Raw genomic sequence first — 24,656 nt, forward strand, 5'->3', positions numbered from 1 at the left:
TAGCATTTCCGTGCTCTACACTGCACAGTAAAGAAACATTGGAAAGGCTGGAGTAACTCAGCGGGTCAGGCAGCCTCTCGGCACAGCGTGGATAGGTGACCATGCGTAGGAACGAAAACTGTAGATGCTGGTTTGCATCGAAGGTAGTTTGCACCCCAGCGGTATGAACATTGACTTCTCTAACTTCAGATAGTCCCTGCTTTCCCTCTCTATCCCCTCCCCCTCCCCATGCCTGCCTTCTCCCCATATCCCTTGATTCCGCTAGCCCCTAGAGCTCTATCTAACTCTCTTTTAAATTCATCCAGTGATTTGGCCTCCACTGCCCTCTGTGGCAGAGAATTCCACAAATTCACAACTCTCTGGGTGAAATAGTCTCTTCTCACCTCAGTTTCAAATGGCCTCCCCTTTATTCTTGGACTGTGGCCCCTGGTTCTGGACTCCCCCAACATTGGGAACATTTTTATCACTTTTTTCTCCCCCCTCTCCACATCCTCTGAACCCGGAGATGAAGGACATTAGGAGATCGGCGCTGAATCTGCACGCACTGCGATAAGCAGCTTAATTGAACTTGAGCACCTGCCTGCACTGTTCATGGGGCTGGTAAATGGGGTGGAAAATAAGTCTGCAAAGCGCAGGTATTTGGCACCATCCCTCCTCGCCATGCCTGCACGCACACACTCAGGATAGATGCTGATCAGGCAGATGGGTGTAAGCCGAGGACAAGAGAAAGGAAATTAAACCAGAACGTCACTCCTTCAGCTTCAAGATAACGGCAGAAGGAGAAGGAAGGAGCTGCTGATAATAAATTCATAGATCAAATTTAGTTTAGAGACACAGTGTGGAAACAGGCCCTTCGGCCCACCGAGTCCGTGCCGACCGGCGATCCCCGCACATTCACACTGTCCTACCTACACGAGGGAGAATTTACAATTTTACCAAAGCTAATTAACCTACAAACCTGTACGTCTTTGGAGTGTGGGAGGAAACCGGAGCACCTGGAGAAAACCCACGCAGGTCACGGGGAGAACGTACAAACTCCGTACAGACGGCGGCCGTGGTCGGGATCGAGACCGTGTCTCTGGCGCTGTGAGGCAACAACTGTACCGTTGCCGCCTAGAACCTTGGTCCCCAAAGTCAAATCACGAAATGGATCATTTTGTAAGTGCAGTCACGGTGGCGCAGCGGTAGAGTTGCTGCCTTACAGCGAATGCAGCGCCGGAAACCCGGGTTCGATCCCGACTACGGGTGCCGTCTGTACGGAGTTTGTACGTTCTCCCCGTGACCTGCGTGGGTTTTCTCCGAGATCTTCGGTTTCCTCCCACACTCCAAAGACGTACAGGTTTGTAGGATGGTGTTAATGTGCGGGGATCGCTGGGCGGCGCGGACTCGGTGGGCCGAAAGGGCCTGTTTCCGCGCTGTATCTCTAAACTAAACAATAGACAATAGACAATAGGCAATAGGTGCAGGAGGAGGCCATTCGTCCCTTCGAGCCAGCACCGCCATTCAATGTGATCATGGCTGATCATTCTCAATCAGTACCCCGTTCCTGCCTTCTCCCCACACCCCCTGACTCCGCTATCCTTAAGAGCTCTATCTAGCTCTCTCTTGAATGCATTCAGAGAATTGGCCTCCAAAACACCAAAACACAGTGGACTTCCTCTGGGTGGCCCTGCATACTAAAGACGTCTAGGTTGGGAGATTAATTGGCCCCCAGTTGATTTTCATAGATTAATACTTTATTATCGCATGTGACGTGTCATAGTCAGATTCTTTGTTACACAAAGCATGCAAAGAGTCGCCACCTAAAGGGCGCTGACAAAGTTACAAGTGTTCAATGTAGTCCCCAATTATCCCTCTTTGTTCTCTGTGACCGCCCCCCCCCCCCTCCTCCCCCCCAAGCCGAGTCCCTCCTTGTGTTCTAAATTGCTCCTAGCGTTAAGTGTGTTGGGAGAATCAGGGGAGGGAGGGGAACTGATGGATAAAGCTTTAGACTTTAGAGATATAGCATGGAAATAGGCCCTTTGTCCCACCGAGTCAGTACCAACCAGCGATCACCTCGTACACTGCACACCAGGGCCAATTTAACCAGTGCCAATTAACCTACTAAACCTGTGCGGCTTTGGACTATTCCCTCCAAACAGGTGCAGATTTGTCGTTTATATATAAATCCGTAAATTGTCCCTGGTGTGTGTGTGGTGTAGAGCGCGGGGATCGGCGGTCAGTGACGACCCGGTGGGCCGAAAGGCTTTTTTCCTTGCTCTATCTCTAAACTAAACTCAACTGAAGTTTTATTGGAGCATTGCGAGCAGTTCTGATCAACCCATTACAGGAAGGAAGTGGAGGCTTTGGAGAGAGTGCAGAAGAGGTTTACCAGAATGATGCCACAAGTCGGGGGGGGGGGGGGAGGGGGGGGGGAGGGGGGGGGGGGTCAGTCACGATTGAATGGCCTGATTCTGCTCCAATCATTTCTAAACGTATGAATCCAAGTCTATCCAACTTACAGCGAGAGGTTGGACAGACTTGGATTCATATGTTCAGAAGTGATTGGAGCACAATAGACAATAGACAATCGATACTAGGTGCAGGGAGAGGCCATTCGGCCCTTTGAGCCAGCACCGCCATTCAATGTGATCATGGCTGATCATTCTCAATCAGTACCCCGTTCCTGCCTTCTCCCCATACCCCCTGACTCCGCTATCCTTAAGAGCTCTATCTAGCTCTCTCTTGAATGCATTCAGAGAATTGGCCTCCACTGCCTTCTGAGGCAGAGAATTCCACAGATTCACAACTTTCTGACTGAAAAAGTTTTTCCTCATCTCAGTTCTAAATGGCCTACCCCTTATTCTTAAACTGTGGCCCCTTGTTCTGGACTCCCCCAACATTGGGAACATGTTTCCTGCCTCTAACGTGTCCAACCCCTTAATAATTTTATACGTTTCGATAAGATCCCCTCTCATCCTTCTAAATTCCAGTGTATACAAGCCTAGTCGCTCCAGTCTTTCAACATATGACAGTCCCCCCATTCCGGGAATTAACCTAGTGAACCTACGCTGCACGCCCTCAATAGCAAGAATGTCCTTCCTCAAATTTGGAGACCAAAACTGCACACAGTACTCCAGGTGCGGTCTCACTAGGGCCATTCGGCCCATCAAGTCTATTCCGCCATTCAAGCGTGACTGATCTATCTCTCTCCCTCCTAACCCCATTCTCCTGCCTTCTCCCCATAAACCCTGACACACATACTAAACAAGAATGTATCTATCTCCGGCTTTAGAATATCCATTGACATCCTCCACAGCCATCTGTGGTAATGAATTCCACAGATTCACCGCCCTCTGACTAAAGAAATCCCTCCTCATTTTCTTCCTAAAAGAACGTCCTTTAATTCTGAGGCTGTGACCTCTGGTCCCAGACTCTCCCACTAGTGGAAACATCCTCTCCACATCCACTCTATCCAAGCCTGTCATGATTCTGTACGTTTCAATGAGGTCCCCCTCAACCTTCTAAACTCCAGCGAGTACAGGCCCAGTGCTGACAAACGCTCATCGTGTGTTAACCCACTCATTCCTGGGATCATTCTCGTAAACCTCTTCTGGACCCTGTCCAGAGCCAGCACATCCTTCCTCAGATATAGATGCCGAAAATTGCTCACAATACTCTAAATGTTTTAGTGTTTGGAGACTGTGTAGAAACTTGACAGAAGTAATATAAATTCACGAGGAGCATGGGTAGTGTAGACCGTCAGAGCGGTCTTCCCCACAGTGAAAATGGTATCAAAGACTAGAGGACTTAGACAATAGACAATAGGCAATAGGTGCAGGAGGAGGCCATTCGGCCCTTCGAGCCAGCACCGCCATTCAATGTGATCATGGCTGATCATCCACAATCACTACCCCGTTACTGCCTTCTCCCCATACCCGCTGACTCCGCTATCCTTAAGAGATCTATCTAACTCTCTCAAGAATTCTCCAGAGAATTGGCCTCCACTGCCTTCATAGCCTGGGCAAGTTGAGCTGATGGGACTACTTTTATGGTCTATCACTCTCTGACACCTGAATAGCAATGACAGACTAACAGCAATCCCCTATATTTCCTAGCATTTCCGTGCTCTACACTGCACAGTAAAGAAACCTTGGAAAGGCTGGAGTAACTCAGCGGGTCAGGTAGGTTCTCGGCACAGCGTGGATAGGTGACCATGCGTAGGAAAGAAAACTGTAGATGCTGGTTTGCATCGAAGGTAGTTTGCACCCCAGCGGTATGAACATTGACTTCTCTAACTTCAGATAGTCCCTGCTTTCCCTCTCCATCCCCTCCCCCTCCCCGTGCCTGCCTCCTCCCCATATCCCTTGATTCCGCTAGCCCCTAGAGCTCTATCTAACTCTCTTTTAAATTCATCCAGTGATTTGGCCTACACTGCCCTCTGTGGCAGAGAATTCCACAAATTCACAACTCTCTGGGTGAAATAGTTTCTTCTCAGTTTCAAATGGCCTCCCCTTTATTCTTGGACTGTGTGGCCCCTGGTTCTGGACTCCCCCAACATTGGGAACATTTTTATCACTTTTTTCTCCCCCCTCACAATTTGGTAGCTCATTCACCCCGCTGAGCCAACGCCATTTCCCTTCAGTCTCATTCCTGACTTATTTATCTGTAATCTGCCGCCAGACCTGTCCTCCAACTCCTCCAATGCCCCTTCTGCCCACGAACATCAACACTAATTTACCACGGCCAATTGACCGCCCACGCAAGTGCATTTTTGCTCTACAAAAGCAATGACGAGGGTGGTAATGATAATCTGGATGCTAACTCCATCACAGTTCATGTGCAGTCTTAAACATCAATCCATATTAATGGAAGCTCAGCGAGTATAATTTGAAAATTAGGTGGCCGCACGGGGTGGGGCAGCGGTAGAGTCACTGCCTTGCAGCGCCAGAGACCCGGGTTCCATCCTGACTACGGGTGCCGTCTGTACGGAGTTTGTACGTTCTCCACGTGACCTGCGTGGGCTTTCTATAGGATCTCCAGTTTCCTCCCACACTCCAAAGGCGTGCAGGTTTGTATGTTAATTGGTTTGGTATAAATGTAAAATTGTCCTTAGTGCGTGTAGGATAGTGTTATTGTACGAGGATCGCTGGTTGGCGAGGACTCGGTGGGCTGAAGAACCTGTTTCCGCCCTCTATTTGTAAACTAAATAAAGAGAAAAGTTTATGCTAAAGCACGCAAAGTGCTGGAGTAACTCAGCGGGCCAGGCAGCATCTCTGGAGAACATGGATAGGTGACGTTTCATAGAGTGCTGGAGTAACTCAGCGGGTCAGGCAGCATCTCTGGAGAACATGGATAGGTGACGTTTCATAGAGTGCTGGAGTAACTCAGCGGGTCAGGCAGCATCTCTGGAGAACATGGATAGGTGACGTTTCATAGAGTGCTGGAGTAACTCAGCGGGTCAGGCAGCATCTCTGGAGAACATGGATAGGTGACGTTTCACAGAATGCTGGAATACCTCAGCGGGTCAGGCAGCATCTGTGGAGAACATGGATAGGTGACGTTTCATAGAGTGCTGGAGTAACTCAGCAGGTCAGGCAGCATCTCTGGAGAACATGGATGGTGACATTTTGGATCGGGACCCTTCTCCAGACCCCAAAACGTCGTCTCTCCAGTTACTCCAGCACTTTGTGTCCTTTTGTGTAAACTAGCATCTGCAATTCCATGTTTCTAAGACTTTTTCAGTCAGAGAGTTGTAAATCTGTGGAATTCTCTGCCTCAGAAGGCAGTGGAGGCCAATTCTCTGGATGCTTTCAAGAGAGAGCTAGATAGAGCTCTTAAGGATAGCGGAATCAGGGGGTATGGGGAGAAGGCAGGAACGGGGTACTGATTGTGAATGTTTAGCCATGATCACATTGAATGGCGGTGCTGGCTCGAAAGGCCGAATGGCCTACTCCTGCACCTATTGTCTAGTGTCTAAATGTCGAGGTTTATTTCGCTTGACCTCTGCGATATTGATTATTGATTGGAAGCAAGTAACATTGCAAGTCTCGTTCATGTTTATCAGAAACTTAAATGACTTCAACACAAGAGGAGTCAATGGAAGGGAGGTTGGCTTGTGTGATGGTCTGGGCTGCGTCCACAAATTCGCTGCAATCTCTTGCGGTCTTGGATGGAGCTGTTCCCACTTTGCAACTTCAGTTTAGTTTAGAGATACAGCACGGAAACAGGCCCCTTCCGCCCACCGGGTCCGCGCCGCCCAGCGATCCCCGCACATTAACACCATCCTACACACACTCGGGACAGTTTTTACATTTGCCCAGCCAATTAACCTACATACCTGTACGTCTTTGGAGTGTGGGAGGAAACCGAAGATCTCGAAGAAAACCCACGCAGGTCACGGGGAGAACGTACAAACTCCGTACAGACAGCAGCCGTAGTCGGGATGGAACCCGGGACTCCGGCGCTGCATTCGCTGTAAGGCGGCAACTCCACCGCCGCGCTACCGTGCCGACCGCCATCATGACTTATCACAGCTATCAGGTATTTGCTAAACCGGGTCGGGGCATGCAAGCTATCCAGCCGAGGGAGAGTTAGTACCTGTGACCAGCAGCAAGTTGGGTGAGCTCTGCACCCTCTTCACGGAGGCTAATTTAACGGAGGTGGCCGCACGCTTACGAGCACAGCCGCCGCTGTCTGCAAAGAGAAGCACAGAGATGCAAAGCGTCCGTGTCAGGCGTAGCGTGAAAGCGCGCAGAGCCAGCCCGTGCAAAGCTTGTTCAGTAGCCGCGTAAACCATATTATTCACATGCAGGAAAGCTGCTCGGGTTAAACAAAACAGGTCGCCCTGCGTTACACTCTGCATTCGCCATTCCTCAAAAACAAAGTTACAAATAAGTGCGACGGGTCGCATTTTTGCCGGGTCAATAGACAGTAGACAATAGGTGCAGGAGGAGGCCATTCGGCCCCTTCGAGCCAGCACCGCCATTCAATGTGATCATGGCTGATCATTCTCAATCAGTACCCCGTTCCTGCCTTCTCCCCGTACCCCCTGACTCCGCTATCCTTAAGAGCTCTATCTGGGTCAAACCCAGGCAGGAACTACACTGTAAATGGTATGTTGCTCAAGGGAGCGTTGTAGAGCAGAAGGATCTAGGAGTACAGGTACACCGTTCCTGTAGTCTGTACGGAGTTTGTACGTTCTCCCCCGTGACCTGCGCGGGTTTTCTCCGGGCGCCCCGGTTTCCTCCCACGCTCCAAAGGCGTGCAGGGTTCAGGTTAATTGGCTTCGGCAAATTGTAAATTGTGCCTCGTGAGTGTGTAGGATAGTGCTAGTGTGGGAGGTGACCGCGGTCGATGCGGACTCGGTGGGCCGAAGGGCCTGTTTCCGCGCTGTATCTCACTCGGGACCAGGGTTCGGCAACCCAAGGCCCTGCGGGTGCTGTCTGTGTGGAGCTTGTACCTCATGCCCGTGACGCCCGGGCGCTCCGGTTCACTCCCACACTCCACAGTCATAAAAGTTTCTGGGTTATCTGGCTTCTGTAGAAAGTGTCAATTACCCCTGGTCAATGCAGGACAATGCTAGTGACTGGCTGGGCCCTGGGGAGTGGTGTCGAGCAGATGGATCTAGGCGTGCAGGTACATATATGGTTCCTTGAAAGTGCTGCCACAGGTAGACAGGGCGGTCAATAGGTCTTTTGGCACAATGGCCTTCACACGTTGGCCCTAAGAGGGGTAGGGGGTGTAGTAATGCAGCAGTAGATTTGTGTAGCCTCACAGTGCCAGAGACCCGGGTTCAATCCTGACTACTTGGACCAAATAACTAATTGGATCAAATCACATCCCTTAAGGATTGGTGAATGCAAGGGGATACATTCGATCTTAGCTCCGAGAGTTTGGAAACGTACCTGTATTCATGGTGAGAAGTGGAGAGGCAGCCCTTTTGCTGGAAAATTCAGTCTATTCTGCAAAAAAAAAATAAAATAGAGGCAAAATAGAGGTTACTTAAGGCAAAAATCAAGTCTTCACCAAACATGGAATGTAAAAAGACGCAAGGTTCCTCCAGGGTAGGAAGGAACTGCAGATGCTGGTTTTCACTGAAGATAGACACAAAATGCTGGAGTAACTCAGCGGGTCAGGCAGCATCTCTGGAGAGAAGGAACGGGTGACGTTTCGGGTCGAGACCCTTCTTCTGACCAAGGCTCCTGCAGTGATTTGTGACACCAAGCTCTTAGATCATTCATTCCGAAAAGACTCCTACTTGACAGAAATACACCCATCAGCCAAAACATTATGACCACTGACAGGCGAAGTGAGTAACATTGATTGTCTTGTTACAATGGCACCTGTCAAGGGGTGGGATATATTAGGCAGCAAGTGAACAGTCAGTTCTTGAAGTTGACGTGTTGGATGCAGGAGAAATGGGCAGGAGTAAAGACCTGAGCGACTTTGACAGGGGCCAAATTGTTCTGGCCAGACGACTGGGTCAGAGCATCTCTGAAACGGCAAGGCTTGTGGGGTGCTCCCGGTCAGCAGTGGTGAGTACCGACCGACAGTGGTCCGAGGAGGGACAAACCACAAACCGGCGACAGACAGGGTGTTGGGCGCCCAAGGCTCATCGATGAGCGAGGGCAACGAAGGCTATCTCGTCTGGTCCGAACCGACAGAAGGTCGACTGTGGCACAAGTCACGGAAAATGTTGATGGTGGTCACGGGAGGAATGTGTCACAATACACAGTGTATCGCACCCTGCTGCGTATGGGGCTGCACACGGAGGACCAACAGCATATTAGGCAGGTGGTCATAATGTTTTGGCTGATCGGTGTAGATTTGAGCTTTACTTAATTGACATAGCCCAGAATGTGAGCTATTTGCTGGCATAATCCTGGAGAGGTATGAACATAAACTGCTGCTGGCTTATTTATTATCTGCATTATTTGATCTGATAAACAGAGTAACCCTAGATGGGCCTCAATTCACGTCCTGGGGCAAGAGAGCTTACTTACACTCATTTAGAGAATTGTGCCCAATTTTGCTCACCAAAATAGGAAAGATATTGTTAAGCTGTTGAAGGTTAGAATTGCTGCCTCACAGCGCCAGAGACCTGGGTTCCATCCTGAACGCGGGTGCTGTCTGTACGGAGTTTGTACTTTCCCCCTCAGACCGCGTGGGTTTCCTCCAGGTGCTGCAGTTTCCTCCCATCACTCCAAAGACGTACAGGTTTGTAGGTTAATTAGCTGTGGTAAAATTGTAAATTGTCCCTACTGTGCGTAGGATAGTGCTAGTGTACAGGGCGATCACTGGTTGGCACGGACTCGTTGGGCCGAAGGGCCTGTTTTGACATTGTATTACTAAACTGAACTAAATAGATAGAAAAGTTTATTCTAAAGCACACAAAGTGCTGGAGTAACTCAGCGGGTCGGGCAGCATCTCTGGAGAACATGGATAGTGATGTTTCACAGAGTGCTGGAGTAACTCAGCGAGTCGGGCAGCATCTCTGGAGAACATGGATGGGTGACGTTTCACAGAGTACTGGAGTAACTCAGCGGGTCAGGCAGCATCTCTGGAGAACATGGATGGGTGACGTTTCACAGAGTACTGGAGTAACTCAGCGGGTCGGGCAGCATCTCTGGAGAACATGGATAGTGATGTTTCACAGAGTGCTGGAGTAACTCAGCGGGTCAGGCAGCATCTCTGGGGAACATGGATAGTGGCATTTTGGGTCGGGGCTCTTCTTCAGACTTGAAACATCACCTATCCATGTTCTCCAGAGATGCTGCCTGACCTGCTGAGTTACCCCAGCACTTTGTGTACTTTTGTGTAAACCACCTCCAGTTTAAATTCCTTGTTTCTAGGTACAGAAGTTTATTTTGCTTGCCCTCTCTGATATTTATCCTCTGGATTCTTTCTATAATTATTACTGATTGGAAGCTAGTAACATTGCAATCCTCGTTCGTGTTTATCAGAAACTTAAACCACTTAAACACAAGAGGCATTCGCTGAGAGCAGAAAGATTAAATTCTTGGCACAGATGCCTGAGGTTAGTACGTGCAATCTCGTGCAATCTTCACCAAAGCGATCTCACCATTTTAAAGGCATCACGGGGAAATGTGTGCTGTTGAATTGTTTCATTATAGAGTCATAGAGTGGTACAATGTGGAAACAGGCCCTTCAGTCCAACTTGCCCACACCGACCAACAAGTCTCATCTACATAGAAACATAGACAATAGGTGCAGCATGAGGCCACTTGGCCCATCGAGCCAGCACCGCTGTTCATTGTGATCATGGCTGATCATCCACAATCAGTAACCCGTGCCTGCCTTCTCCCCATATCCCTTGATTCCCCTAGCCTCTAGAGCTCCATCTAACTCTCTTTTAAATTCATCCAGTGAATTGGCCTCCACTGCCCTCTATGGCAGAGAATTCCACAAATTCACAACTCTCTGGGTGAATTTTTTTTTTCTCATCTCAGTTTTAAATGGCCTCCCCTATATTCTTAGACTGTGTGGCCCCTGGTTCTGGACTCCCCTAACATTGGATTTTTTTTTTCCTGCATCTAGCTTGTCCGGTCCTTTTATGATTTTATACGTCTCTACAAGATCCCCTCTCATCCTTCTAAACTCCAGTGAATACAAGCCCAGTCTTTCCAATCTTTCCTCATATGACAGTGCTACCTGCCTGCGTTTGGCCCATTTACCTCTAAACCTGTCCTATCCATGTACCTGTCCAAATGTTTTTCAAACATTATGTTAGTACCAGCCTCAACGACCTCCTCTGGCAGCTCGTTCCATAAAACCCACAACCCTTTGCGTGTTAACCAGTCAGCAGAAACACAATACATGATTACAATCAAGCCATTCACAATGTACAAATTGCTGGAGTAACTCAGCAGGTCAGGCAGCATCTCAGGAGAGAATGAATGGGTGACGTTTCGGGTCGACCTGAAACGTCACCCATTCCTTCTCTCCCGAGATGCTGCCTGACCCGCTGAGTTACTCCAGCATTTTGTGAAATAAATACCTTCGATTTGTACCAGCATCTGCAGTTATTTTCTTACACATCCACAATGTACAGATACGTGATAAAAGGAACAACGTTTAGTGCAAGGTTAAGTCCAGTAAAGTCCAATTAAAGATAATCCGAGGATCTCCAATGAGGTAGATGGTAGCTCAGGACTGTTCTCTAGTTGGTGATAGAGTGGTTCAGTTGCCTGATAACAGCTGGGAAGAAACTGTCCCTGAATCTGGAGGTGTGCGTGTTTAAGCTTATGTACCTCTTGCCTGATGGGAGAGGGGAGAAGAGGGAGTGGCCGGGGTGAGACTCGTTCTTGATTATGCTGCTGGCCTTGCAGAGGCAGCGTGAGGTGTAAAAGGGGTCTACAAGAAAATGTATCCATTTGTACATCTTGTATTGTATTTCCGTTGACTGGTTAGCACGCAACAAAAGCTTTTCACTGTACCTCGGTACACGTGACAATAAACTGAACTTCAAACTAGTATTTGATGTTCATAAGTGATAGGAGCAGAATTAGGCCATTCGGCCCATCAAGTCTATGCCGCCATTCAATCGTGGCTGTTCGATCTTTCCCTCTCAACACCATTCTCCTGCCTTCTCCCCATAACCCCTGATACACGCACTGATCAAGAATCTATCTATGTGGGCGGTCACGGTGGCGCAGTGGTAGAGTTGTTGCTTTACAGCGAATGCAGCGCCGGAGACTCAGGTTCGATCCCGACTACGGGTGCTGTCTGTACAGAGTTGTAGGTTCTCCCCGTGACCTGCGTGGGTTTTCTCCGAGACCTTCGGTTTCCTCCCACACTCCAAAGGCGTACGGGTTTGTAGGTTAATTGGCTTGGTGTGTGTGTAAATTGTCCCTGGTGTGTGTGTGTGTGTGTGTGGGGTAATGTGCTGGTCAGTGCGGACCCGGTGGGCCGAAGGACCTGTTTCCGCGCTGTATCTCTGAACTAAACTATCGATCTCCCCCTGCGTGGCAAAGAGAAGGTGACGGGGACAACTGAGATTGAGGGGAGAGCAGGAGAATATGGAAAGCAAATGCGACCATTGGGATTGCTGTGCCAGGAGCTAGCATTGATCTCAATGGGCAGAATATCCTTCTCCCATGTCAGCAAAAGTCAGTCCAACCAATTAATCTGTGCATGCAACGGTTTCATTAAAGCTTGCAGCGGCTTCCTTTCACCCCCCCCCTCCAAATTATTGACGTTATTTGAAACGAGGACAAGAAATACCAAACCCTCCAGTCTGTTTACTGCTGACATTTGATTGAAACAGAGGCAGGTGACTCTGACGTTTGTGCACCTCAGCTCTCGATGTGATCGGAGATTGGAAAAAATAACTAAGATGTAGCCTTTAACCATGTAGCATGCCAAATTCTTCAAATACCTGACTCTATCAAAAAGAAGAGGTGGATTTAAAACATTTTGCACATAAACTAAAGTTAGGACCACATGGTTTAGTTTTTAGGCTTATTATTGTCATGTGTATTGAGGTACAGTTGAAGGCTTTGATGTGCATGCTACCCAATAAAGTCATACTATACAATATATATATATATATATACATATATAAAATGGTATGACTTTATATATATATACAATATATATATATACACATATGCACACACACATATACACACACATATGCACACACACACACATACATACATACACACACATATATACACACACATATATATACACACATATACACGCACACACATATATATGCACACACACGCAGATACGCACATACACAGATACACCCATACGCATACACACACACACACACATATCTATACATACATACATACAATACAATACAATATATCTTTATTGTCATTGTACAGGGGTACAACGAGATTGGGAATGCGCCTCCCATACGATGCAATAAATTAATTAGCTAGTCAGTATTAATTTAAACAACCCAATGAAACAAATGAGAACAGTTTTAATTGTAACAATTTTGCATTATAATGCAAAGGGAAAGATATAGACTGCAATATCTTAATCAGCATTGAATAACGTAAATGTTAATGTGAAACCAACTGGACAATACTGCAAGAGGACACAGAGTGCTGGAGTAACTCAGCGGGTCAGGCAGCATCTCTGGAGAACATGGATAGGTGACGTTTCACAGAGTGCTGGAGTAACTCAGCGGGTCAGGCAGCATCTCTGGAGAACATGGATAGGTGACGTTTCACAGAGTGCTGGAGTAACTGGAGGCCAAGTCAATGGATATTTTTAAGGCAGAGATAGATAGATTCTTGATTAGTGCTGGTGTCAGGGGTTATGGGGAGAAGGCAGGAGAATGGGGTTACGGGGGGAGAGATAGATCAGCTATGATTGAATGGCGGAGTAGACTTGATGGGCCGAATGGCCGAATTCTGCTCCTATCACTTGTGACCTTATGAACTTAAGAAACATGAAGGAAAAGCGAAGGGAAGTATTTTCATTATGGAACAACAAACTTGTGAATCATTGTTTGGATTTAAAGCCAAGTGCAAGAGAACAGAACGTTTTGGTCTAGTAATGATTATCACCAGCGACTAACATTGTCATCAATGATAACAAAGCAAAATACACTTTGAAACCTAAATTTGGGCAAACGTTTAAAACCATTTGCAACACAGGTAGGCAGCACGGTGGCGCAGCGGTAGAGTTGCTGCCTTACAGCGAATGCAGCGCCAGAGACCTGGGTTCCATCCTGACCACGGGTGCTGTCTGTACGGAGTTTGTACGTTCTCCCCGTGACCAGCGTGGGTTTTCTCAGAGATCTTCTGTTTCCTCCCACACTCCAAAGACGTACGGGTTTGTAGGTCCATTGGCTTCGGTTTACAAATGTAAATTGTCCCTGGCATGTGTATAGGATAGCGTTAAGGTGCAGGGATCGCTGGTCGGCGTGGACTCGGTGGGCCGAAGGGCCTGTTTCCGCGCTGTATCTCTAAACTCAACGAAAACTAAACGCATCATATAGAGTTAACAGCTAACATCAGCCTGTTTCCGTGATCATCATTTTATTCACAAAATGCTGGAGTAACTCAGCGGGTCAGGCAGCATCTAGGGAGAGAAGGAATGGGTGACGTTTCGGGTCGAGACCCTTCCTCAGACTGTTTCCGTGATCATCATTACTGTATTTGGCATATCTCTCATTCATTTGTTCAATATCTCTCTGAATATGAATCAGAATCAGAATCGATTCATGGCCAAGTATGTACACAGACAAGGAATTTGACTTGGAGTTTTGCTTGCACGTGTTAAAAACACAATATGCAGCAGACAATTAAAAAACCCCATTATAATTAAAAATGTAAAAATAAAGTGCAAGAGCAAAAAGAGGCAGCTTTGCTTTATATTGCACATGTAGATATCTAAAACGTACTTGGAGAGTTCATAAGCGTTTGGATTACAGACCAGAATGTAGTGGTGTGAGGGTGGAGTGCAGTGGTGAAGGAGGGTCCCGACTCGGAGTCTGAAGAAGGGTCTCAACCCGAAGCGTCACCTATTCCTTCTCTCCAGAGATCCTGTCCGCCCCGCTGAGTTACTCCAGCATGTGGTGTCGACCTTGTGTCTACAGGTGGACCATGGTGGGTTCTTTTTAGTTTAGTTTGGTTTAGAGGTTGCGCAGCGGTAGAGTTGCTGCCTTACAGCGAATGCAGCGCCGGAGACTCAGGTTCGATCCTGACTACGGGCGCCGTCTGTACGGAGTTTGTACGTGACCTGCGTGGGTTTTCTCCGAGATCTTCGGTTTCCTCCCACACTCCAAAGACGTACAGGTATGTAGGTTAATTGACTGGGTAAATGTAAAAATTGTCCCTAGTGTGTGTGGGGTAGTGTTAATGTGCGGGGATCGCTGGGCGGCGCGGACTCGGTGGGCCGAAGGGCCTGTTTCCGCGCTGTATCTCTAAAAAAAAATCTAAGATACAGCGTGGAAACAGGCCCTTTCGGCCCAACGGGTCCGCACCGACCAGCGATCCCCGCACATTAACACTATCCAATGCCCGCTAGGGACAATTTTACATTTTTACCAAGCCAATTAACCTACAGACCTGTACGTCTTTGGAGTGTGGGAGGAAATCGAAGCTCTCGGAGAAAACCCACGCAGGTCACGGGGAGAACGTACGAACTCCGTACAGAAATGTGTTTTCTTTCTCAAAGTAGGATTAGGTTTGTGCAGGGTAGCTGAAGAATTTGATGGTTGTGATAAGGTAGCTGTTCCTGAACTTGGTGGTGTGAGACTTCAGGCTTCTGTACCACCTGCCTGATGTTCGCAGGGAGAAGAGGGCACCTTTATGCCAGCATAAAGTTATCACCTCTGTGTTCAAATTACATGGAAATTTGTGAGCTACTTTGAGTAGTTTTGACATTTTGACACAAAATGACATTTTCTACAGTCCCTTCAATTGGTTATTGTATTAAAACTTACCCAAACACAAAAAAGGTAACAAAATGCAACACTGTGCATTTTTAAAATTTAGACTGTAGAGATACAGCGCGGAAACAGGCCCTTCGGCCCACCGAGTCCGCGCCGACCAGCGATCCCCGCACACTAGCACTATCCTACATACTAGGGACAATTTACAATTATTTTACTGAAGCCATTTAACCTACAAACCTGTACGTCTTTGGAGTGTGGGAGGAAACCGGAGCACCCGGAGAAAACCCACATGGTCACAGGGAGAACGTACCAACTCCGTACGGACAGCACCCGTAGTCTGGATGGAACCCGGGTCTCTGGCGCTGTGAGGCAGCAACTCTACCGCTGCGCCACCATGTTGCCCTTGTTCCATGGTATTGGACTTCATTATGCAATACAAGAGTCCTTCTAACAAAAATGTCATTCAAATCAAACGCTAATGCAAACACTGATTATACCGTTAAAATCAATTGCTTCTCAACTGAGATGCTTTGGGGAGATGACAGATCAATTGAATATAGAAAACATAGAAAATAGGTGCAGGAGTAGGCCATTCGGCCCTTCGAGCCTGCACCGCCATTCAATATGATCATGGCTGATCATCCAACTCAGTATCCCGTACCTGCCTTCTCTCCATACCCCCTGATCCCTTTAGCCACAAGGGCCACATCTAACTCCCTCTTGAATATAGCCAATGAACTGGCCTCAACTACCTTCTGTGGCAGAGAATTCCACAGATTCACCACTCTCTGTGTGAAAAAAAAGTTCTCATCTCGATCCTAAAAGACATCCTCCTTATCCTTAAACTCTGACCCCTTGTTCTGGACTTCCCCAACATCGGGAACAATCTTCCTGCATCTAGCCTGTCCAACCCCTTAAGAATTTTGTAAGTTTCTATAAGATCCCCCCTCAATCTTCTAAATTCCAGCGAGTACAAGCCAAGTCTATCCAGTCTTTCTTCATATGAAAGTCCTGCCATCCCAGGAATCAATCTGGTGAACCTTCTCTGTACTCCCTCTATGGCAAGAATGTCTTTCCTCAGATTAGGAGACCAAAACTGTGCGCAATACTCCAGGTGTGGTCTCACCAATGCCCTGTACAGCTGCAGCAGAACCTCCCTGCTCCTATACTCTAATCCCCTCGCTATGAATGCCACATACCATTCGCTTTCTTCACTGCCTGCTGCACCTGCATGCCTACTTTCAATGACTGGTGTACCACGACACCAAGGTCTCATTGCATCTCCCCTTCTCCTAATCGGCCACCATTCAGGTAATAGTCTGCTTTCCTGTTCTTGCCACTAAAGTGTAGGAAGTGTAGGACTTGCCACCAAATATGTATGAAGATGCTGGTTACACTGGGGACAGACACAAAATGCTGGTTTAACTCAGTGGGTCAGGCAGCATCTCTGGATAAAAGGAATAGGTGACGTTTCAGGTCTGATGAAGGGGTCTCGACCCGGTATCTGAAAAAGGGATCTGAAACGTCACCTTTTCCTCTTCTCCAGAGATGCTGCCCGACCCACTGGGTCACTCCAGCATTTTGTGCCTATCTTTAGAATCAATTAAATCATGGTAAACGTGAAATAAATTTACATTAAAAAATTTCAGAAAGACTTTGGAATTGATGTTTTGCATCTGAAGCATTCTTAGACTTAAATTCAATTGGAATTAATGAGAAATCTATGAGATAATTCATTAAAAAATAAATCTGTTTCACTTCAATCACTGCTCCATAATATTAGGCCGAGCATATCTATGATCAATAGATTAGATTATAGTTTAGTTTAGAGATACAGCGCGGAAACAGGCCCTTCGGCCCATCGAGTCTGTCCGCGCCGACCAGCAGATTAACACCATCCTGCACACACTTGGGACAATTTACAATTAACCTACAATTAACCTCCAATAACCAGGCCGATAAACCTACAAACTTTGTACGTCTTTGGAATGTAGGAGGAATCCGGAGATCTCGGAGAAGTCCCACTCGGGTCACGGGGAGAACGTGCAAACTCTGTACAGACAGAACCCGTAGTCAGGATGGAACCCGGGTCTCTGGCGCTGTGAGGCAGCAAATCTACCGCTGCGCCACCTTAGAAAATGAGCTGCTGAGGCAAAGTTCTCTGGTACAGTGATAGACAATAGACAATAGACAATAGGTGCAGGAGGAGGCCATTCGGCCCATTGAGCCAGCACCGCCATTCAATGTGATCATGGCTGATCATTCTCAATCAGTACCCCGTTCCTGCCTTTTCCCTATACCCCCTGACTATGCTATCCTTAAGAGCTCTATCTAGCTCTCTCTTGAATGCATTCAGAGAATTGGCCTCCACTGCCTTCTGAGGCAGAGAATTCCACAGATTCACAACTCTCTGACTGAAAGAGTTTTTCCTCATCTCCGTTCTAAATGGCCTACCCCTTATTCTTAAACTGTGGCCCCTTGTTCTGGACTCCTCCAACATTGGGAACATGTTTCCTGCCTCTAACGTGTCCAACCCCTTAATAATCTTATACGTTTCGATAAGATCCCCTCTCATCCTTCTAAATTCCAGTGTATACAAGCCTAGTCGCTCCAGTCTTTCAACATATGACAGTCTCGCCATTCCGGGAATTAACCTAGTAAACCTACGCTGCACGCCCTCAATAGCAAGAATATCCTTCCTCAAATTTGGAGACCAAAACTGCACACAGTACTCCAGGTGCGGTCTCACTAGGGCCCTGTACAACTGCAGAAGGACCTCTTTGCTCCTATACTCAACTCCCCTTGTTATGAAGGCCAACATTCCATTGGCTTTCTTCACTGCCTGCTGTACCTGCATGCTTCCTTTCAGTGACTGATGCACTAGGACACCCAGATCTAGCTGTACGTCCCCTTTTCCTAACTTGACACCATTCAGATAATACTCTGCCTTCCTATTCTTACCACCAAAGTGGATAACCTCACACTTATCCACATTAAACTGCATCTGCCATGCATCCGCCCACTCACACAACCTGTCCAAGTCACCCTGCAACCTCATAGCATCTTCCTCACAGTTCACACTACCACCCAGCTTTGTATCATCTGCAAATTTGCTAATGGTACTTTTAATCCCTTCATCCCTTCATGAGGAATCCGGAGATCTCGGAGAAAACCCACGCGGGTCACGGGGAGAACGTGCAAACTCCGCACAGACAGCACCTGTAGTCAGGATGGAACCCGGGTCTCTGGCGCTGTGAGGCAGCAACTCTACCGCTGCGCCACCGCGTCGCCCCTTATAAAATGAGCTGCCGGAGGCAAAGTTCTCTGGCGCAGCGATCAATGCAGAGTGGACGCATTGCATTCAGAGAACATTTCGATCGCATTCAAAGGACATTTTAAATGGAAAACATGGAGACGGCTGGCAGTATTTTTTAAAGTACGTTAAAGTTCATTAGTGCCAGCAATAAATGCAACGCTTTATTAATGGATGGCCTTGGATGAGTTAGATTTTATTTGTGGCTTTGAAGCAGTCAATATGAGATGTTGTTATCAGCAAGGCCAAACACATACTGAGTTGCATCTCAAGGATGCCAATTGTATTTTAAGACAGCTTTCATTTTCTTTCTAGAATTTGTTTCGTGCATTGCAAAATATTATTTGAAGCAAGTTCTTTTTATCGAAAAGAAGCACTGAAACATTGCAGCCAATACAAAGCTTGTACTCGCTGGAATTTAGATTGAGGGGGGATCTTATAGAAACTTACAAAATTCTTAAGGGGTTGGACAGGCTAGATGCAGGAAGAATGTTCCCGATGTTGGGGAAGTCCAGAACAAGGGGTCACAGTTTAAGGATAAGGGGGAAGTCTTTTAGGACCGAGATGAGAACGTTTTTTTTCACACCGAGAGTGGTGAATCTGTGGAATTCTCTGCCACAGAAGGTAGTTGAGGCCAGTTCATTGGCTATATTTAAGAGGGAGTTAGATGTGGCCCTTGTGGCTAAAGGGATCAAAGGGTGTGGAGAGAAGGCAGGTACGGGATACTGAGTTGGATGACCAGCCATGATCATATTGAATGGCGGTGCGTGCAGGCTCGAAGGGCCGAATGGCCTACTCCTGCACCTATTTTTTATGTCTATGTTTTCTAAAGAAGGTTGACAAGCGACACCCTGGGTTATAAAGTTATCCATTTTTAAAAGCAGATCTTAAGATGAAGGAACATGACGCACCAGGATTTAAAATGGAAGATGATGTGAATAAGTTAAAGATAACCAGACTATTTACTTTTGTTGCCAAGGATTAAAAAAAAAATACGTGGGTAAAAGCAGGAACCTTTCTCTCATGTACAGATGAAGGATAAAAAGTCAAAAGAGTCATAGAGTCATACAGTGTGGAAACTGGCCCTTCGGCCCAACCTGCCCATGCTGACCAACATGCCCCATCTACACTAGTCCCACCTGCCTGTGTTTGCCCCATAGCGCACGGTAGCGGCACGGTAGCGCAGCGGTAGAGTTGCTGCTTTACAGCGAATGCAGCGCCGGAGACTCAGGTTCGATCCCGACTACGGGTGCTGCACTGTAAGGAGTTTGTACGTTCTCCCCGTGACCTGCGTGGGTTTTCTCCGAGATCTTCGGTTTCCTCCCACACTCCAAAGACGTACAGGTATGTAGGTTAATTGGCTGGGTAAATGTAAAAATAAAAAAAATAAAAAATAAAAATTGTCCCTAGTGGGTGTAGGATAGTGTTAATGTACGGGGATCGCTGGGCGGCACGGACTTGGAGGGCCGAAAAGGCCTGTTTCCGGCTGTATATATATGATATGATATGATATGATACTTCTAAACCTGTCCCAGCCATGTACCTGTCCAAATGTTTTTTTAAACGTTGTGATCATTCCTGCCTCAACACCTCTATCAGGTTGCCCCTCACCCTCCTGCGCTCCAAAGAATAACGTCCCAGTCTGACGTTAACCTCTCCCCATAGCTCAGGCCCTCGAGTCCTGGCAACATCCACTGCACCCCTTCCAGCTGAACTGCTGAGAACTACATTCTATGATTGTGTTTATATATCATATTATCTGATCCGATGGGTTTTTCACTCTATCCCCAGTGCAGGTGACAATAATGAGTCCAATCTCCACTGCCTGCACGCGAGCTATTCTTTGTATATCCATGTGCCTATGTAAACGCATCTTATAGACAATAGACAATAGACAGTAGGTGCCGGAGGAGGCCATTCGGCCCTTCGAGCCAGCACCGCCATTCAATGTGATCATGGCTGATCATTCTAAATCAGTACCCCGTTCCTGCCTTCTCCCCGTACCCCCTGACTCCGCTATCCTTAAGAGCTCTATCCAGCTCTCTCTTGAATGCATTCAGAGAATTGGCCTCCACTGCCTTCTGAGGCAGAGAATTCCACAGATTCACAACTCTCTGACTGAAAAAGTTTTTTCCTCATCTCAGTTCTATATGGCCTACCCCTTATTCTTAAACCCCTTGTTCTGGATTAAACTGTGGCCCCTTGTTCTGGAACGACCATTTACCAAGCCAATCTTAAACGACATTGTTGTATCTGCCTCCATCACCACCCCTGGCAGCACGTTCTAGGCCTCCACCACCCTCTGTGTAAAAAGGTCTTGCCCCACACATCTCTTTTAAACTTTGCCCCTCTCACCTTCGAGGGTATGCCCTCTCGTCTTTGACATTTCCACCCTGGGGAAAAATGTTCTGACTGTCTACCTTATAAATGACTCTCAGAATTTTATATACTTCAGTCAGGTCTCCGCTTAGACATAGTTTAGAGATGCAGCGCGGAAACAGGCCCTTCGGCCCACCGGGTCCGCGCCGACCAGCGATCCCCGCACACTAACACTATCCTACACCCACTGGGGACAATTTTTACATTTACCAAGCCAATTAACCTGCAGACCTGTAGTTACCTGTACGTCTTTGGAGTGTGGGAGGAAACCGAAGATCTCGGAGAAAACCCACGCAGGTCACGGGAAGAACGTACACAAACCCCGTACAGAACAGTGCCCGCAGTCGGGATGGAACCCGGGTCTCCGGCGCTGCATTCGCTCTAAGGCGGCAACTCTACCGCTGCGCCACCGTGACCGCCCAGACTCCGACACTCCAGAGAGAACATTCCAGTTCATTTCATTTAAGAAAGGACTATCATCCGTGAAAATCACATCCCATAATTAAAAACTCAAAATAGTTAATGGCGACTAATCGACATTAATAAACCAAGAAATCATGTGAACTCATGTAACATGCTCAAGAAGGTTTTTGACACCCCAAATTAATTTGATGGCAAGGTTTGTCTTCAAAGTTATAAAGGATCTCCTTGTTCCGTATCCAGACAATGCTACTATTCTCAAGGCCTCTGAGCTTTATTTAACTCATTCAACAATCACAGTCAAAATACCGTCACTCGTGTCAGGTGAGCTAATCGACAGAACGTATTAACGTCCCACATTTTACATGGTGTTACAATTTTCCAGGAATATTAATCAACACTGGTTTAGTTTAGTTTAGAGATACAGCGCGGAAACAGGCCCTTCGGCCCACCGAGTCCGCGCCGACCAGCGATCCCCACACGATGGACAATAGACAATAGGTGCAGGAGGAGGCCATTCGGCCCTTCGAGCCAGCACCACCATTCAATGTGATCATGGTTGATCATTCACAAGCACCCCGTTCCTGCCTTCTCCCCATACCCCTAGCACATTAGCACTATCCTACACACACTAGGGACAATTTACAATTTATATTTATACCAAGCCAATTACCTTCAAACTTGTACGTCTTTGGAGTGTGGGAGGAAACTGAAGATCTCGGATAAAACCCACGCAGGTCACGGGGAGAACGTACAAACTCCATACAGACAGCACCCGTAGTCAGGATCGAACCTGAGTCTCCGGCGCTGTGAAGCAATAGCACTACCGCTGCGCCACCGTGCCGCTCAACAATTCAACTTGGGCTAAAGTCTTGAAGTTATAAAAAAGGCAGCATTTATTAGCGGTTGGCGTACTTCTAACCCATCCCAGCCCTGGTACAATAGACAATAGACAATAGACAATAGACAATAGACAATAGACAATAGACAATAGACAATAGACAATAGACAATAGACAATGGACAATAGACAATAGACAATGGACAATGGACAATAGACAATAGACAATAGACAATAGACAATAGACAATAGACAATAGACAATAGACAATAGACAATAGACAATAGACAATGGACAATAGACAATAGGTGCAGGAGGAGGCCATTCGGCCCTTCGAGCCAGCACCGCCATTCAATGTGATCATGGCTGATCATTCTCAATCAGTACCCCGTTCCTGCCTTCTCCCCATACCCCCTGACTCCGCTATCCTTAAGAGTTCTATCTAGCTCTCTCTTGAATGCATTCAGAAAATTGGTCTCCACTGCCTTCCGAGGCAGAGAATTCCACAGATTCACAACTCTCTGAGTGAAAAAGGTTTTTCCTCATCTCCGTTCTAAATGGCCTACCCCTTATTCTTAAACTGTGGCCCCTGGTTCTGGACTCCCCCCAACATTGGGAACATGTTTCCTGCCTCTAACGTGTCCAACCCCTTAATAATCTTATATGTTTCGATAAGATCCCCTCTCGTCCTTCTAAATTCCAGTGTAAATACGATTGAGTTAAATTAGGCAACTGACTTGAGACTTTAGAGATACAGCGTGGAAACAGGCCCTTCGTCCCACCGAGCCCGTGGTGACCAAAATCACCCCATACACTAACGCTATCCTACACACGAGGGACAATTTACAGAGGCCAATTAACCAACAAACCTGTACGCCTGTGCCTGTGTCTGCCAGCATAAAGTTACTACCTCTGTGTTCAAATTACATGGACATTTATGAGCTACTTTGAGTAGTTTTGACATTTTGACACAAAATGACATTTTCTATAGTCCCTTCAATTGGTTATGGTATTAAAACTTACCAAAACACAAAAAAAGGTAACAAAATGCCACACTGTGCATTTTTAAATTTAGACTGTAGAGATACAGCGCGGAAATAGGCCATTCGGCCCGACCAGCGATCCCCGCGCACAAGCACCATCCTACATACTAGGGACAATTTACAATTATTTTACTGAAGCCAATTAACCTACAAACCTGTACGTCTTTGGAGTGTGGGAGGAAACCAGAGCGCCCGGAGGAAACCCACATGATCACAGGGAGAACGTACAAACTCCGTTCGGACAGCACCCATAGTCTGGATGGAACCCGGGTCTCAGGCGCTGTGAGGCAGCAACTCTACCGCTGCACCACCATGTTACCCGAGTTCCATGGTATTGGCTGATTCAGTCTCTGGCCTTCATTATGCAATACAAGAGTCCTTCTAACAAAAATGTCATTCAAATCAAAAGCTAATGCAAACACAGGCCTGGAAATGGATATTAAAGGACAACCTGTGTAGGAAAGAACTGCAGATGCAGGTTTAAGTCGAAGATACTCACAAAATGCTGGAGTAACTCAGCGGGACAGGCAGCATCTCTGGAGAGAAGGAATGGCTGACGTTTCGGGTCAAGACGAGGGTTGCCAACTTTCTCACTCCCAAATAAGGGACAAAAGGTGGCGTCACCGCCCCCCCGCGACCTCACCCAGCCAGCGGCCACATGCTCCCGCTCCACCAATGGCGGCCGCCCGGGCCGGGAGGTGGGTTGCTATGCATCCTCCATTAGGTGGCGCCCAGCCCTACGGGCCTACACTGTGTCGGGGCCTACAGCGCCCCCTGGGCCTACAGTGTCCGTGCCTACAGCGCCCCCCGGGCCTACAGTGTCCGGGCCTACAGCGCCCCCCCGGGGCCTAATACAGGACAAGGGCGATCCCGCACAGGACAAACCAATTTAGCCCAAAATACGGGATGTCCCGACTAATACCGGGACAGTTGTCGAGCCTAGTCAAGACCCTTCTATTAAAGAACAATCTATTGTGTGAAGAGGTACAAATAAGATCCCAATGTATTTGGAAATACGACTTCTCAAGGAGCAGATACTAGTTTACGGTTTGAGTTTAGAGATTTAATGTTTAAAAACAATGATTCCAAGTCCGATGAATTTTTTAAAAAACCTAAACATCTTAACACAGTCGTACGTTTGTATAATTGGAACCTGCCCGCGCAAGGGACTGAGCGGATTATTCTGACTTTGACCGCTCAAAATAGCAATAGAATATATTCTCTGGATACCTTGATAAGATAAATCCGTGCCAATCAATGGGTCATAGTAGAACTGTGCGGCACTCCAAGT

At 47.3% G+C, this 24,656-nt stretch overlaps 1 protein-coding gene across 7 annotated transcripts in view; it reads right to left on the minus strand.

The window, feature by feature from the left end:
* Window positions 1-24,656, minus strand: part of LOC144592200 (sorbin and SH3 domain-containing protein 2-like) — a 369,491-nt gene that overhangs the window by 153,212 nt on the left and 191,623 nt on the right. For 3 of the 7 annotated variants that reach the window (XM_078396699.1, XM_078396698.1, XM_078396696.1), the window contains 2 exons: window positions 7,887-7,943; window positions 6,580-6,675 (listed from right to left, as the gene is read on the minus strand). In XM_078396699.1, the coding sequence (XP_078252825.1) occupies window positions 6,580-6,675; window positions 7,887-7,896 (106 nt within the window). In that variant the 5' untranslated portion in view covers window positions 7,897-7,943. The remainder of the gene's footprint in view (window positions 1-6,579; window positions 6,676-7,886; window positions 7,944-24,656) is intronic. The other 4 variants (XM_078396703.1, XM_078396702.1, XM_078396700.1 and 1 more) reach the window with 3 other exon arrangements.

The sequence above is a fragment of the Rhinoraja longicauda genome, chromosome 3 (assembly GCF_053455715.1).
Source record: "Rhinoraja longicauda isolate Sanriku21f chromosome 3, sRhiLon1.1, whole genome shotgun sequence".
Classification (NCBI taxonomy): Eukaryota; Metazoa; Chordata; class Chondrichthyes; order Rajiformes; family Arhynchobatidae; genus Rhinoraja; species Rhinoraja longicauda.